General features: G+C 30.8%; 2 protein-coding genes across 2 annotated transcripts; one reads left to right on the top strand and one right to left on the bottom strand.

Moving 5' to 3' along the window:
- Positions 1-4,618: 4,618 nt before the first annotated feature.
- LOC128395770 (uncharacterized) lies at positions 4,619-7,542 on the bottom strand. The gene is made up of 2 exons (XM_053356254.1): positions 7,034-7,542; positions 4,619-5,381 (listed from the first exon to the last, which is right to left on the bottom strand). The coding sequence occupies exons 1-2, from the start codon at positions 7,223-7,225 to the stop codon at positions 4,920-4,922; spliced, it is 654 nt and encodes a 217-aa protein (XP_053212229.1). The 5' UTR covers positions 7,226-7,542; the 3' UTR covers positions 4,619-4,919.
- A 1,611-nt stretch (positions 7,543-9,153) lies between these two features.
- Positions 9,154-10,119, top strand: LOC128395801 (E3 SUMO-protein ligase ZBED1-like). Its single transcript, XM_053356286.1, has 2 exons — positions 9,154-9,319; positions 9,512-10,119. The coding sequence occupies exons 1-2, from the start codon at positions 9,154-9,156 to the stop codon at positions 10,117-10,119; spliced, it is 774 nt and encodes a 257-aa protein (XP_053212261.1).
- Positions 10,120-18,293: the final 8,174 nt, after the last annotated feature.

Here is an 18,293-nt window from a genome sequence, read left to right as displayed (position 1 = left end):
CTGGACAAAATAAGATGAGAGAGACAAGAATTAAGATGAGAATTGTGTCAATCTATTAGTTCTGTGAAAGCATCAATAAGGAAAATATATATTCAGTAGATCGGTTAATTATTGTAAATGTGATCAATTGATTGTTTGATTATCTCAAGGTATACGTATGAATATATTCACACTTATGGATTCTTAATGGTTGATTATTAAATCGTTTCCATTTGAAAGGAAAACAAAATAAGTCACAAGTCACAAACATACTAACCTTTTTAGAGACAAGGTAATTGTAACCATTGAATATCAGAAATAATTCAGGTGAGAGAGACACATAAAAAGATATCCTTAAAGAATTGGCTGAGAAGAAAGAAAGATAAGAAAAAGAAACATATAAAATATTAGAAAGTTACCAATACCCCTCAGGGTAAACACAAACGTAAATGTGATATAAGGAAAAAGAAACTGAGCCATAAAAAGACTGAATTTGTGAGTGACATAAAGAGAAAAAGAGAGAGAAATTATATCATGTAAACAGGAATGTTCACTAAAATTGAAACGAATTAATTGAAATTCAAAAAAAAGGGAGAAAAGAATATTTCTAACAAGGTGACAAAGAAGAGAATTAAAAAAAAATGGCTTCCTCATGAAAGAAAAAGAGTCAATCTAATGACCGACAAGATGAACAATCTGTTTATAGAAAAAACTCTTTGGTCACTTACCTTTGGTTTTAGAAGAAAATTAATCAGTTGGTGGATTAATTTCACTTTTTCCATGGTTACTTTTACTAGTAGATTAAGGGAAAGAGTTAATTGTAACTGATTAGAAACCACAAAGAGAAAAGATTAAGAGATTAATGAGAAAAGGGCGAGCAAAAGGTTGGAGGGAAAATGGATTAAGACAAAAAGATAAGGAAAAATGAACGAAATTAAGCTCGCAAGGTTACCGAGTTTCTCTTTCTATCTTCATTTATCTTCTGTCTTCTTTCATCTTCTCTTTCTTTTCTTCTTTCGTTCTGATGATAAATTTAAAAAGAATGAGAGAGAAAGAGAGAGAGAGAGAAAAGAGAACCAGTCTTTCATCTTCTCTTCTCATGTTGTTGTTGTTTCTCTTCTGATCGTCAAGCGAAAACCCAATCATTTGAACAGATTTTTTATTCTCCATTTTTAATTTTCTCTTTCATCTTATTCATTTTCTCTGTTTTCTTCTCTTCTTCTTTAATTGTCTTCTAATTAACCTTCCTAATTAAGTTCTTTTCTTTTTGTTAATTGATTAGATTGTGTAACTGTTTTTCTGCTTATTCTTTGCTTTTTCTTCATCATTAATTACGAAAATGTTAAGTTTTCTTACCTTTTGGTGGAAAATCTCATTCTCCATTATTCTCAACATGAATTGAGAATTATTTTCTTCTCTTCTCTTTCTCTTAATCTTTTCCTATGTGGATAAACCAATGTTTCTTTCACCAGAACAATCAACTAATTGTTACTATTTTTTATTCTATTATCTGTGATTCTCTCATTAATTGTCAATCGTTCAACTGAAAAGTTACTTTATACTTTTGGTATGCAATTTAAAGTCTACTCATACCATTGACTTTTTCTTATTCTTACCTTGTGATATTTTCTTTTCTACCTTTTTTATCGGTGTTTTTATTTAATTTTCTTACTTACCTGTTGATGCAATTTACTTTCATTCATTGAGATTAACGAATTTTGGATTAAAACAAAATGGATTATGTTTACCATTATTACAACAACTGGGACCATGGTTCTTATGGACAATCATCATCTTCAATTTTATCCAAACTTACTGGACACTGTTCATGTACTTGTTTAACTTGCCTTTATAAATTGGACCTTCTATTAATTTTAATTGTTATCTATCTCTTGTTAATGGATAAAATAACGATTAATATTAACACATCAACTATAACAACAACAACAACGACAACAACGACCACAAGATTACCCTTGGTACCTGTCAGGAGTAATAATATTGTCACTTCAACAAGTGAAATAGTCTCATCATCAAAATCACCGACACCGACACCTATCAAATGTTTATCTTTATCACCGCCATCATCATCTTCTTCATCAATATCATCATCATTTGTAAAAGTGAAAACATCACTAATAAATTCATCATTACCTTGGGATACAATGATTTTAAATGATTCTCATGGTGAGATGATGATTAATTCTGAAAGATCAACTCCAAGTGATCAACCTGAAAGTCTTGCTGATAGTCTTAACTCATTCTGTTCCTATGGATCATTAAGACGTAAATTAATCAAACCTGATATTAGCCTTGATTTTCTTGATTCTTCATCATCCGAATCTGAATCAATCGATGGTGATGACGATGACAAATCTAACAAGAGGAAAAAGAATAAGAAAAGAATTAAGAAAAAGAATAAGAAACAAACTTATGATACCGATAATAGTCTAGAGGAATGTAATGTTTTCTCTGGTTGTGCCAACGATGAACATTTTTACCGAGACTCTTCATTAAGTGAAGAAACATTTACCAATGATAGAATAACTGTTATTCCATCTTCCATCCATTGTTCCTGATTATGACAATTAAGATGACAATTTATCTTTCAACAACCGCAGTGATACCGGGACAAAGTTGTGTTCATCTTTTTTTTTTAAAAAAAAAATTCTATTTTTCTAATCATCACTAAATCAGAAACCGATCCCCTTTAAATCATTACCACATTCAAAGTTCTCATCTTCGTCTCATCTTTGTTTCTCCTGAATCTGTGATCTGAATTTTATATTACATTTTAATTTGGTCTTTATTGTTACAATAATTGGTGTGATAATGGTGGATAACAGTTAATTAATTGTTGGGCTGGGCTCGCTTGGTTTTATAAACACTTTTCTCTTGCTCTCAAGTCACAATCATAATAATATACTAATTGTCCGAGTGGGTCAATTTTCATCATCAGTACAATTGAAAGATTTGGGAACCAGCCCAATATGAGTGGAAAGATAAATGGTCAAGATTAACTAAGCATAATCGAAATGATAATGGACAATTTAACCAATTAGATGAAACAAATGAAGACAAAGAGGACGAATTAACCATGAACCCGTTAATTAAAAAGCCTTTTACGATTACAATCAGATGATTAAGTTATTCTATTATAATCACAATGGTTTTAATCAAAAATTCTCATCATTATCTATTAACATCCGGGTCAAACTATTACATTACTCTCATCATATAAGGTCTTGTAATTATTGTAATTAATATTTCCCATATTCTGATTTGTTAATTATACTACATGTTAACAATAACAGTTATCAACTGTTTGCCATAGACAATTTATTAATTGCTCAACAATTTGTCCATAAATTATTTTCCAACAGGAAAAACTTTGTATTATTTTTTGTTGTTGTTTCTTGTTTTCAATACTTTGAATCCAATCAATTCTTAAACCAGAACAATTAACTGATAAACTAGGAAGTTAATTACAAATACTGTTAATTATTATTGTGAAAAAAAACACATTACAAAATTGTTACAATATTTGCAAGTTTAATTGTTGCTGATTTGTTTTTCTGTTTACAACATGAAGACAGAAAAATCAAATCAACAAATTGAGACACAAATTAACTGATTATCATTTACCACTGTGAACGTGTTTCTGATGATTATTTAACGATAACTTGATTGTTTCAACTGATTAACATGTAAATTGTATTGTGAAAAAAAGGCAAAACAATCAAGATGACAATTTGGTTAACTAATCAAGTCATCAGATTATCAAAAATCTTATATTTATTGACTTTAATTTGTCACGATGTTTAGGATTATGTTAATATTAAGCTAATTGTAAACACTTTTGGCTTAGTTGATTGTTGGTGATTAACTAACAATTGACGAAGCAGAAAATGTTACCTTAAAAATGGTGTTAATTAAAACCATTAAAGTAAACCAACAATTAATACTACATTGATTGTGTTGAATAATTTGTCATTAAATTGCAATTAAAATGAATACAAGATTTACTATTCATTTGTTTTATATAAATTTATTGTAACTCTTATACTTAATCATCATCTAATTTGGTTAACTTTTTTTTAGTCTTTTAAACATGAGAAATATTCAACAATTAACTATAATTTAATAAATAAACAATACCAGTTACTGAACAATCAAAAAGGTTAATTGTTGGTGTTATTATATTATCATAATCAAGAAAATTGGAAAAACAAATAATCAACAGATTTTGTTTCGCTGAAAGATCAACATTATTATGAAGGTGGATTTCATTTGATTTAACAATTAATCATGAAGAGATTGGTGATCTCACTTGTTTTAATTAAAAAAAATGAGGAAAACTAATGGAAACAATTAGTAACAATTAACAAATTTTCAACTTTTTCCCATCAAGTTGACTTCTAAGTGGCTCCATCTGTCGGTGATAAAGTAAACTAAATGAACGATTAATTTTGATTCTCATTTGTTTTCGTTAATTGTTTGATTACAATTAGATTATTGTTAACTCGGATTCTTGTTGAAGTAACTGAGTTACGATTTCTATTAATAATATTTGCAGGTTAATTGTTGTGATTAAAATTGAGATTTTCTGAGAAATGAACATTGTGTAAAATATCCGACGAAAAGAAAACGTTTTTTTATTATTATTACAATTTCATTGATTTAATTGTTGATACACTGATTATTAATGGAGATGACAATTTAATTTTTAATTGTTTAATAGGTTAAATTGTTTGCAAGATGATAAATAACAATAGAGCTTCAAGAAAATAGTAAATCACAAATGAAACGAAAAGAAATTAAAAGTTTGAAAGAAGAAGATTTTGATTCAAAATCGAGTTAATTGTGATGGAATTTGATTTAATTGTTTGTTTTGTTGTTGTTGTTGCAAATGATGAAGAAAACTAGAAGATGGTGATAAATTAGAAGCAAGAAACTCCATTAAAAAAACATTTCACCAATAGATTGTCCTTTGACCCTGAACTTTTATCGGCAAATCCTTTGGAAACATCGCTTGACCTTAATGAATGTCGAGGTGAGTCCATTTTATTTGCCTTAGGCCAAGCGAATCCAAGACTATTCAACATCACAGATGACCTTTTTTTGCCGATTGATAAGTGAACGTCTTGATTGTGATCTATTGACGATTCGGTGTTAATTGTTCCCTGATCGTTTCCAATCCCAATCTCAGAATCACCTAATAAACTTGCATCATCTTCCTTAGTGATTCCACCATAATTAACATGATTGATCAGCTGATAATTTCGAGACTGACCATCCACCACCTCTTGACCCTTCACCTCGCCATTAGCATCCCTCAACATTGCACCTTTTAAATAGTAATTATTATTATCGTCCTTCTGTTGGATAGTTGATTGGGCATTCTGATGAAAAAGGAAAACAAAAAATTAGCGAAACAATTAAGAACCATTTCCAACAATTTAAATTAGATTATCAAGGGAAAAATTAATTATCTATGTTTGTTGATTGTTGTTGATTAATATCATACTTTCACACAATTTAATCTAATTGTCAACATTTATTTATGATCACAATCATCATCTAGGATTGTTTAACAATCAGTGTTGACATTAGTTAATTGAACAAACAAAATAAATCTCATTAATCACAATTTACAACTTGATTGTCAAATAATTCAAATCAATTGACAAAATAGTGATCATAAATTGGTAATCATCAAGTTGATTAGGCAACTATTTGTATTGGATGTCAATTTAAAAGAGGTTTCCAATCAGATCTTATTTAATCAGGTTACAAGTTGTATAACAATCAGCTAACTGTTACACCTCAAATTACAATGGTAGTAAATTAATTGATTATAAAATCAACAATCAATCGTAATCTAGCCAATGAGATGGCTCTTTTTTTCGGACAATTAAATAAGAAGATGACAATAATCAAGAAGAAATCAGTTAAAATTAACATGTAATCATGTCTATTATTGTTGTTATTCAAAACTAATCCAAACCATCAACTGATTGTCAACATGTTAATCAAATCAACTGAGAATTCAATAGATTAAAGTTAATCATATCAACGATAATGTTGGTTATTATTATCATCAACTGATTGTTGGACATTACGATTAACATGTAAAGATCAATCTGATTTGGTTTACAAGTAACAGAATAAACTTTTTGCTCTGAACAAAATCATTAATCATAATCATCAATGAGTGTCAACAATATTTCCGGTTCCTGATTGTCATTCAAACAGGAAGTTTCATCAACTTAATTAACCTTTGATAATGATGATATACATTAACTAGTGATGACATTAATTCATTGAACTTTTATACTATAAGAAAATACTTCGAACTTGAGTTTTTATTTTTCTCGATTCCTCGAAAGTTCTGAACAAAAAAAAGTTCTAATCTCGATGATTACATACAAAATACTAGGTCATCTTAGTTATTATATAATGGAGATAATTAAATATTAATTGTTGCTTATTGATCAATTTCAATCAAGAGTTTACATCATTAATATCAAATTTCCCTTACACTTAATTCAACTGGATTGTAACATTGGATCAGTGGAAACAATTAACAATCATATGAGAGCAATTAACTGATTCTAGAGGAAAAAAAATTGAATCAATTCTTAATTGAATAGTATTAATCAAGGTCGATTTGGTGAGGTAATTAAGAGTTAATTAATATTGACATTGACAATGACCAACAATTAACTATTAGGTAAAAAAAAGCAATTACGTTATCTTAAGTAATCTGAATAAAATTAATTGTTGAAATAATAACAATTGATTAGCTGATTGATTCGACTCATGATTACTATTTACCTCTAATTGTTAATTACTAACCCAATCAACTGATTATGTTAATAATCGTAATAGTTGTTTGATTAATCAGAGAAAAAAATTTTTTCAGTCTAATTAACTACCAAATAATCAAGAATAATTTATTAATTATTCTTGTAAAGTTATTAATCTAATTTTAAGATGATCTATTTGATTAATATATTGACATATTGATTAAATTTAGAGTTAATTAACTTACCAAATTTTGATCAATTGCAAAGGGATCCAGTAAATTATAATCAACGTCCGAAGGGATCAACAATCTAACTGGATTGAACATTAATTGATTATGATTAAGTTGACTATCATAATTATCTGTTGTAGATTTAATTGAAAAACTTGATATGATACAAATCATTGAAAATAAATAGCCACAAATTAAAGTCCACATGATTAACTAAATTGTAAACTTGAGAAATTCAATTCAACAGAGAAACAATCAAATTTAAAGTGATTATAATACTACTAATCAATCAGGAATGAGAGAGCAATCAAACTTGATGACACCAGAAAATTAACAATCAACAATAATAGTTGACAATCAATTGAACACCGTAAAGTTAATACTAATCAATGAGAAACTGAATTTTGTAAGATCACATTGGTTAATCAGTTGATTGCAAATCAAACTGTTGATTGTTCAAAGCTGAACTCAGGTTTGAATAAGAAAGTTAAATAAGACAACGAGAGTTTAATAGCAGGCGCGATTCTGTTTGGTCATCATCTTTGGTCATCTTTGGTCATCTTCCTAACTGATAATCACCATGTTCATTTTCAACCCACTCTTAGTTAATTTATCATGAATTATATTCCCTTTACCTATTGACAGTTAAGGAAACATTTTGATTGAATCATTATCTTATGTCCATCATAATATTTATCAATCTGGACATTGGTCAGTTTTATTTTCTCATCTTCTTCTTATTTCTTTTAATAATGAACTTTATTAGATTGACATTGATTATTTAATTTTATATCATTCACCGTCAACATCATGTTGATATATAATTTGATACCTGATGTTGTTGTTGTTTATAATGTTTTGGTTTAAAGTAACATTGTTACAATTAACTGACCAGTTGATATAAATAAATTTATTTCCTTTGGTTTCAAATTGACCAGTGGGAGTTGACAGTAGGTTATCAGTAATTGTAACTAAAATTTGTCTTAATAGATAATCAATGATCAAATTAAGGTATAAATTGTATTAATTGTGACAGTTCATTAATCTATATCGAACACAAGTTTTTTAGATTAAAAGTTTATTTGGGACTATTAGTTAATTTAAACATGCAACTAATTTAATCTAGTTAATTATTACCATTTCAACTCTTTCATAATTATTATTATTAGTTTATCTATGCATATAATTATCTCCAACTGATTTATCTTTTAAGTAACTAATCACTTCACAATGAACTATTGTTTACTAAACTGATTAATTGAATATATAAAGGTCGTATTAGTTGATGGTATCACGTTATAGTTGATTGAACAAAAATTTGACTAACAATTAGTAAATGATCCATAATTACCTAAATTTTAATTCATCATTAGATGAACATGAATTGTCACTTCATTAACATTGACCATTGGATCAGGAATAACGAAATGAATCCATTGGCAAGGAGAAAATTGAATCACTTGAGATAAAAATTTCTTAAAGTAAAGTTTCTGAGTGGATTTCATATCTAAATTCAAGTCAATAGTGGAATGACCCTTCTACTAGATTTGGCCCCTGTCCACAGTCTAACTATTATTAAATTGAGAAACTGAGAAACCCCTTTTGAGTAACATATGAATATCATGTTGTAGATAAACTATTTAGGATTAATCTCACCTAGAAAAAAAATGAGAAATTCAATTAGAATCAAAAATGTCGAAGATCAAACAAAGTGAAGTCTTTAAATTTTGTGCAAAACTGTTCGAAAAAGTTCTGATCATGAAACAAAAAGTGAATTAGTGAAAAAATTCATGCCATTTGGTGTCTCTAGAGCTACTGGTTATAGAATTTATAACAAGTTAATCAATAATATCACCGAAATTCGAAAACCAGGGTCAGGATTGAGTAAATCAAAGTTTAATAATATTAATTTGGCAAAGATAGAACGAATGACCAACAATCGAGTTTTTCCTGGTTTCAGTTTCAGTGGGAAGGAAAATTAATGTACATCATTGTACGGCCAAAAAGTATAAAATAAAATAGGAATCGAAGTTAAAAAAAGACAATTGAGACCAAAAGTTAGTCAACAACAACGACAAAGGCAAAAGACCAGAGTTCGTAAGTTACGAAAACTAATTGGCGCGAAAGAAATAATAATGGATGATGAATCTTATTTCGATCTTGAGGGTTTTAATTTTTATGGTGCCAATCGATATTCATTTCAATCTATTGAAAATGTTCCAGGTGATATAAGATTCAAGGAAAAATCTAAATTCGGGCCTAAACTATCAATGTGGATCGCTATTGGTCAACGAGGCTTATGTAAGCCGTATTTTCATGTAACCAAAGGTGCTGTTAACTCTGAAATCTATTCACGCGAATGTTTATCGAAGATTGATTCCTGGTTGCAAAATGTTTATTCTGAAATGAAATTGCTTTGCTCTCTTTGCTGAAATTTCATCATTTAAAGGTAAGTGTCTCTACAATTGTCACTCAATTTCAAAGTTTAAATTTGTTCCTCTTCTATTCTTACAGGTGGTGATAAAAAGACTCAGGTGGACAATGCAATCGTTTGGTTCATCGTAAAAGGGTTAAAGCCCTTCAGTGTTGTAGATGAACCAGCATTTGTCCAACTATTAAAAAGTTGCTGTAAACATGTTAGTGTCCCCTCACGGAAAACAATTACTAATTTAACCATGCAAATTTATCAGAGGAAAAAAGATCTTGTTTCTACACATTTGCAAACCATCGATTGGCTCTTGTTCACCTTTGTTGTATGGACAGATACTTATAATTCCCGATCATATTTAGGCCTAACTTGCCACTACATTGATTCTTATTGTGCAAAAAGTCTGTGTTTGAAAGTCATCGCCTTGACCGAAGCCCACTCAGCAAATTATATTGCAACAACGGTCAAGGATATCATGCAAGAATATAATATTGACCAAGAAAAGTTGGTAACAATGGTAACTGATGGAGCGACAAACATTGTTAGTGCTGCTAAACTGATTACATCTCACCCGTTATGGTGCATCGCACACAGGATTAATCTCATTGTAATCGATTCTATTAAAAAAACTCCATGGTGGAGAAACTTTTGGACAGCGTGGGTGCAATTGTGACTCTTTCTAAACAGAGCAATAAATTTGCAGATGCATTTTCAAAAGAACAATCGGATAGTGGTCAGCAACCGCTGAAGTCTGTTGAGTGATGTACCTTTGACACAAATTGATGAATTGCAAGAAGACCACGGAGAGCTATGGGCCTTACACGATGCAAGACGGAAGCAATTGAATGATAACACTGGAACCTTAAACATCGGGTTTAAACACTATTTAACAAGCCCAACCCTGGAGCTTGATGCAGATCCCCTAGCATATTGGTGAAACGAAGTTTCTTTATTCACCGTAATATTAACTGATATTAAATAATATGAACACAATTATTATAAAACACTTTAATGTTACAACATAACAAGGTTAGATGTTGACTAAGGGAAGAGGGAAGTGGGACTGAAAATAGATACAATGTATCAATACAATGTATTACAATAATACCGAAGGTGATCATGATCAGTACATCATGATCACCTTCTAGAACATTCTAACAATTAAATAATCGATATGATATCATGATAATATTCATGGTCATCATCATGGTAACACCATAGACAAAACAAATGTTAACTAATAATCAATAATTTTGCTACATCACCCCCGTCCTCCAGACGAAAGGTCTCTCTTTCGTAACAATAATCGATAAATCAATAAGCACAGTTTTTGCATTAAGTAAGCACATCGAATGCGATAAAAACACCAATACAATATCATTCATACTTTATATTAATCTTTACATATTCAGAGTTACAATAAACTTGATTATGTTCAGAAATTATAAACTGAAGAACATCTTCAGGTACATCAAATTTATTAACATTAAACAAAGCAGAAAATTCTAACAAACATGCACGAGCTTTTTCCAAAATTTTCGCTTGTTGATCAAATTTACCGTTGATTTCGTCTTCAATTCCCGAACAACGAAAATAAGCATATTTCATGAGTAACTGGTTACCTTTGATTTTACCTTCAATCTTTTCCTTGACTGATTTTGGAGCAGGTCGTTTCAATGTTTTCTTCAGCGTTAATATTTGATCGATGGCAATCCTACCACCTTTACGAAGTTATCATTTTTATCCTTCAACACCTCAGAAGTCATCTTTTGATTACTGTTAGAAGCAGAAAACAGCTAATACAATTAATAACAATAAATAACATATAATATGGTAACATTAACATATCATTCAAATAACAAATTCTCTCAAAATTTTCATAAACATTAATCCAAGTTAGAATGAGAAATTGCAATAAGATCTCCATTAACTTGATTATCACATAATTAATTATATTAAAACTAGAACAAGGTATGTAAAATTCCCATGGATCCATCGGCCACGTAATTTAAAAGAACCATCTCCCTTGCTACCAATAGCGCAATGAGTTGGATAAGGAGGAGGCGACTGTTGACACAACAACCAGTCCACAAGGTACCATCTCCTACGTTTTAACCAAATTTCTAGTGATCAATAAAACTAATTAATTGAGTTGAGAAGCTAATCTATCAATATTAGCTTCGATTTGATTGATCTCCATCACCAGACCATCGATGGAGTTACTTGAGCTTTGATAAACATTATCACTAGCTCGTCGAAGTAGCCTCAGCTCTCTGGGCTCTTTGTAAAAGATCATGTACTGAATTAATTTCGAATTGGGCAAAATATTGAGAAATTTCAGGCTTGATTCCTCGGACGATCAACCTAATAACCTTCCTCTCATCCACTTGAACATTAATTCGTTTAAAAAGTTTAATTTGTTCCAATATAAAAGACAAAACTGACTGATTTTCCTGTTGTCTTCCTTGGTACAGTTTATTTTCCAACAACTGAACGTAATTCGGGTTTACGAAATCACCAAGTAACATCTCTTTCATGGTACTGTAGTTGACAACATTTTTATTTTTTACATAAGATAAATACCAAAGTTTGATCGTGCCAGTTATAAACATTGGAAATCGTTGTAATCGAACATCGTCATCCCAACCAACGGCCATTGTTTCGAATTCGAAATTCTCAAACCATTCGAATATATCTTGACCATTGTCACCACTCAGTCGATAGACATTCAGATTTTGCTCAAGTGAAAGGTTATTTTGAAGAATAGACATTTTTTCTTTTCTCTATCATTCAAATTCTACAATTTATATTATTTCAAAAATCACCTTCTGGTTCATAACACCTTTGATATCAAATGATCTCAGAACAAAATATATTGATAAATACTTTCTACCCCAACTTGCTTTTGAAGCTGTTCAAGGTATTATATTTATATTATCAGTTATAACAAAATTATTCTAATATTCAAATTGCGATATATTTCATCACCCTGACTTGCTCTTTAAGCTGTCTTAGGGTATTCCATTATATCACAATAGTAGACACAGAAACTTACCAGTCCAATGTACGAACCAAGTTACCAATCGTTAATCAGGTTGAATAATCAGTTCTGAATTTAAAACGATTTTTTTTTAAAACAATATAACAAACCAAATGATTAGCAGAAACTCTCGATCTCTGATATGTAAAACAAATTCAATTGAATCAAATCAATATCATATGATGAATGTCAAATCACTTGAAATCACTATCCTGCCTGGGTCGCCAAATGAAACGAAGTTTCTTTATTCACCGTAATATTAACTGATATTAAATAATATGAACACAATTATTATAAAACACTTTAATGTTACAACATAACAAGGTTAGATGTTGACTAAGGGAAGAGGGAAGTGGGACTGAAAATGGATACAATGTATCAATACAATGTATTACAATAATACCGAAGGTGATCATGATCAGTACATCATGATCATGATCACCTTCTAGAACATTCTAACAATTAAATAATCGATATGATATCATGATAATATTCATGGTCATCATCATGGTAACACCATAGACAAAACAAATGTTAACTAATAATCAATAATTTTGCTACATCACCCCCGTCCTCCAGACGAAAGGTCTCTCTTTCGTAACAATAATCGATAAATCAATAAGCACAGTTTTTGCATTAAGTAAGCACATCGAATGCGATAAAAACACCAATACAATATCATTCATACTTTATATTAATCTTTACATATTCAGAGTTACAATAAACTTGATTATGTTCAGAAATTATAAACTGAAGAACATCTTCAGGTACATCAAATTTATTAACATTAAACAAAGCAGCAAATTCTAACAAACATGCACGAGCTTTTTCCAAAATTTTCGCTTGTTGATCAAATTTACCGTTGATTTCGTCTTCAATTCCCGAACAACGAAAATAAGCATATTTCATGAGTAACTGGTTACCTTTGATTTTACCTTCAATCTTTTCCTTGACTGATTTTGGAGCAGGTCGTTTCAATGTTTTCTTCAGCGTTAATATTTGATCGATGGCAATCCCTACCACCTTTACGAAGTTATCATTTTTATCCTTCAACACCTCAGAAGTCATCTTTTGATTACTGTTAGAAGCAGAAAACAGCTAATACAATTAATAACAATAAATAACATATAATATGGTAACATTAACATATCATTCAAATAACAAATTCTCTCAAAATTTTCATAAACATTAATCCAAGTTAGAATGAGAAATTGCAATAAGATCTCCATTAACTTGATTATCACATAATTAATTATATTAAAACTAGAACAAGGTATGTAAAATTCCCATGGATCCATCGGCCACGTAATTTAAAAGAACCATCTCCCTTGCTACCAATAGCGCAATGAGTTGGATAAGGAGGAGGCGACTGTTGACACAACAACCAGTCCACAAGGTACCATCTCCTACGTTTTAACCAAATTTCTAGTGATCAATAAAACTAATTAATTGAGTTGAGAAGCTAATCTATCAATATTAGCTTCGATTTGATTGATCTCCATCACCAGACCATCGATGGAGTTACTTGAGCTTTGATAAACATTATCACTAGCTCGTCGAAGAGTAGCCTCAGCTCTCTGGGCTCTTTGTAAAAGATCATGTACTGAATTAATTTCGAATTGGGCAAAATATTGAGAAATTTCAGGCTTGATTCCTCGGACGATCAACCTAATAACCTTCCTCTCATCCACTTGAACATTAATTCGTTTAAAAAGTTTAATTTGTTCCAATATAAAAGACAAAACTGACTGATTTTCCTGTTGTCTTCCTTGGTACAGTTTATTTTCCAACAATTGAACGTAATTCGGGTTTACGAAATCACCAAGTAACATCTCTTTCATGGTACTGTAGTTGACAACATTTTTATTTTTTACATAAGATAAATACCAAAGTTTGATCGTGCCAGTTATAAACATTGGAAATCGTTGTAATCGAACATCGTCATCCCAACCAACGGCCATTGTTTCGAATTCGAAATTCTCAAACCATTCGAATATATCTTGACCATTGTCACCACTCAGTCGATAGACATTCAGATTTTGCTCAAGTGAAAGGTTATTTTGAAGAATAGACATTTTTTCTTTTCTCTATCATTCAAATTCTACAATTTATATTATTTCAAAAATCACCTTCTGGTTCATAACACCTTTGATATCAAATGATCTCAGAACAAAATATATTGATAAATACTTTCTACCCCAACTTGCTTTTGAAGCTGTTCAAGGTATTATATTTATATTATCAGTTATAACAAAATTATTCTAATATTCAAATTGCGATATATTTCATCACCCTGACTTGCTCTTTAAGCTGTCTTAGGGTATTCCATTATATCACAATAGTAGACAGAAACTTACCAGTCCAATGTACGAACCAAGTTACCAATCGTTAATCAGGTTGAATAATCAGTTCTGAATTTAAAACGATTTTTTTTTAAAACAATATAACAAACCAAATGATTAGCAGAAACTCTCGATCTCTGATATGTAAAACAAATTCAATTGAATCAAATCAATATCATATGATGAATGTCAAATCACTTGAAATCACTATCCTGCCTGGTCGCCAAATGAAACGAAGTTTTTTATTCACCGTAATATTAACTGATATTAAATAATATGAACACAATTATTATAAAACACTTTAATGTTACAACATAACAAGGTTAGATGTTGACTAGGGAAGAGGAAGTGGGACTGAAAATGGATACAATGTATCAATACAATGTATTACTGAAGGTGATCATGATCAGTACATCATGATCACCTTCTAGAACATTCTAACAATTAAATAATCGATATGATATCATGATAATATTCATGGTCATCATCATGGTAACACCATAGACAAAACAAATGTTAACTAATAATCAATAATTTTGCTACATTGGGCGCGAAATAAAGAGAGTTATCACTCGTTGCACAATCTAGCCTTAAAGTTTCTCACTAGCCCTGCAACATCAGTTCCATGCGAGAGGCTATTCTCAAAATCAGGGTATACTATTTCAGAAAGAAGAAGTAGATTATCACCAAAAAATGTTGATACGCTTTGTTTTTTGCAGGCATTGCCTGATGAATTCAGAAATTAAAAACTATTTTCAAATATCTTCAAATATCTTTAAGTATCAAAATCTTTTAGTGTATCCGATATTTCGATATCATCGATATCGTCTTTTCAATTTATCGATATCGACGATGATATTTAATTCTAATATCGCCCATCTCTAGTGCAAAGTCTTCTCTGATGGTTTCTTACCAAACCGAAATAGCTGTAAATTCCGCTAAACCGACTCACTTTGATACTGATTAAACCTCGACTGTTACAAAAGAGAAGTGTTTACACAAGTTATCGGTTTGTTAACCATCACACTCGGTTGCTGTGAGATTGCCGTAGGTGGTGGAATAGTCTGAGGGAGAGGTGGTGGAAGAGATTGCGGAATACATTGTAGATTAGTTCGAATGGCTGATGGTGGAGTAACCATTTCTAATTTACGTTCAATTGGAACTGATTGTTGATCTGATCAACTTGATCAGCTCCTATATATCCAGATGATGATGTTTCAAATTGAATGGAGGAAAGAGAGGTCATTTCTCAATTTGCTTACAAATCACTTATCACTTTTTGAAGACCATTAATTTCTTCTGACTCTTTCTTCTGTTTCCCGATTCACTAATTTAACATGAATGAATTACTTTTAATTAATAGGAATAGAACAATTCTTGAACGATTAGAATTACAAAGATATATATAACATAAAACTTTAACGTTGTAGAGCGACAAATGGTTGCCAACTGGCCTTTTTTTTACACAAAAGAAAAATTGAGGATGAGGATGAAGATAAGGACGAGGGAGCGAGGAAGAAGGGAGAGAGAGAGGGAAAAATTTGGTTGATGATGATGATGGTACCAGGTGGATAAACAAGTTTATCCACCTGGTCGAAGTTACCAAGACACTTCTCTCTTTCTTCTCTCTTTCTTCTCTCTTTCTTCAATCTCCTTTCTACGATCGATGGCTAAAATGTCAGAAAATGTTACACACTCAGCACTAGCAGGGAAAATGTCGCAACCCACAGTATCCTATACTTGTAGTCACTGTTAGCAGAAGGTTTGCAACCATGTTCAGTACAAATTAGATGACCTGAATTACCTGAATGAGCCTGATTAGTAGAGAGTAGTTAAAAAGGAGATATTGCACCCACTTCCGGTTTTCAGAGCCATTTAGTGAAACAAACCGGAAAACACTAGCCACCACTTCCGAAAGTTAAAGAAAAAGTGATTTTAACCAATCGTCTTTCTTTCTCACTCTATGAAAAATTTTTGCTCTTTTTTTCCTAATTGTTTTAGATGATTTTCTTTGTTTATTATTATTGATTAATTAAATTTAATGTTTGGATACAGAGAAAAAGGTATTGAATTTTACCAAAATCAAATAATGAAATGAAACTTTTGCAATTAAATATTGTGGTGACCAACAAACCGTCATAGTTCCTTGATGAGTGTTGGCAACCAAATGGATGCAACCCAACATTGCTAAATAAAGATGAGGATGAGGATGCGGATGAAGATGAAGATGAGATGAGGATGAAGATAATGATGATGATGATGAAAAGGAAAATGTATTTTTAAAAACAGTAACAAGAGGGATCTCATCCCGATTAGTTAAACAAAATGAATAAAGTGTAAGATTTTTAACAAAGGTGAACCAGAGGTCACAATCAGCCTTCAATGAGAAAATCGTTTGCCCGGTCAAATACACTCATCTTCTCAATCACCTTTTCACTTCCAAGTCCAATTGATGCGCAACGATTTGTCCCTCCTGGTTGATAGCTTGAGCCAAATCTTCTCTTATGTTTCGCAAAAATTCAACGATGTTGAGGTGAACTTTTCGTTGTCGCCTTATTATGTCCTCACTATTATCGAGAGTTCCCTTAATCGACTCACCATTGGAATCGGTCACATCTATTATCAACTTTAATTTTTAACAACGGTGAACCAGAGGTCACAATCAGCCTTCATTTTGGTCCGTCGAGAGCCGCATGCGGCAATCTTTTAAAAATTTAGTGAAATAGAAAGAAATTAAACTAAAATTAAAATTAAAGAGTAAAACTTTCTCATCAATATTGTGCTGAAAAATTCAAGTTTTTTGTTGGAAACAACAGTTTACCCAACAATTAATGCGGTGCCTTTCTTAAGTGTTTTATAATTGACTTGAGTTTCCATCTAATATTATTTAACGTGACATTGTTAAGTAACTAACTAGGAATCACCATCATCACCGTTATTTTGTGATTATTATTATTGTATTGTTGAATAAAAACACCTCAATAATCACGGTGATGATAGAAGTGTAATGAAAATCAGATATCCACTATCTACAAAACCTACCTTACAGATGTAAGTAATCAATGTAATTGTATAAATTTCACCTATTGGATTGGATGCAAAGACTCCTCACGAACCGATAATAATAACTATAAATAAAGCCTCATTTACTTCTTCTTCATAAATAATAAATCATAAAGAATGTTAATAAAATCAATAACCTTTCAAAACGAAATAACCGCGAGGAATCATCTCGAACACCATTGAACAACCATGTTCGAGATTGTCCGAATGCTGTGTTGAAATTGTCTAAAGAGATGTCCTTTTCAATTGGTGATTACAATTATAGTGCTGAAAATTACATTATCACTAGTTCAAAGGTGATAGATGGATGGTCCAACCAAATCAATTGGTGAATAATGGCTGATCCTGTCAAATTAATAACCTTCAACACAACAGCAATCAGGCTTCAAGAAAAATTAACTG

This window comes from Panonychus citri, unplaced genomic scaffold (genome assembly GCF_014898815.1).
Source record: "Panonychus citri isolate SS breed McGregor unplaced genomic scaffold, ASM1489881v1 Contig00141, whole genome shotgun sequence".
Lineage (NCBI taxonomy): Eukaryota > Metazoa > Arthropoda > Arachnida > Trombidiformes > Tetranychidae > Panonychus > Panonychus citri.
The sequence above is the reverse complement of the archived record's forward strand: the minus strand, read 5'-3'. Positions and strand labels throughout refer to the sequence as shown.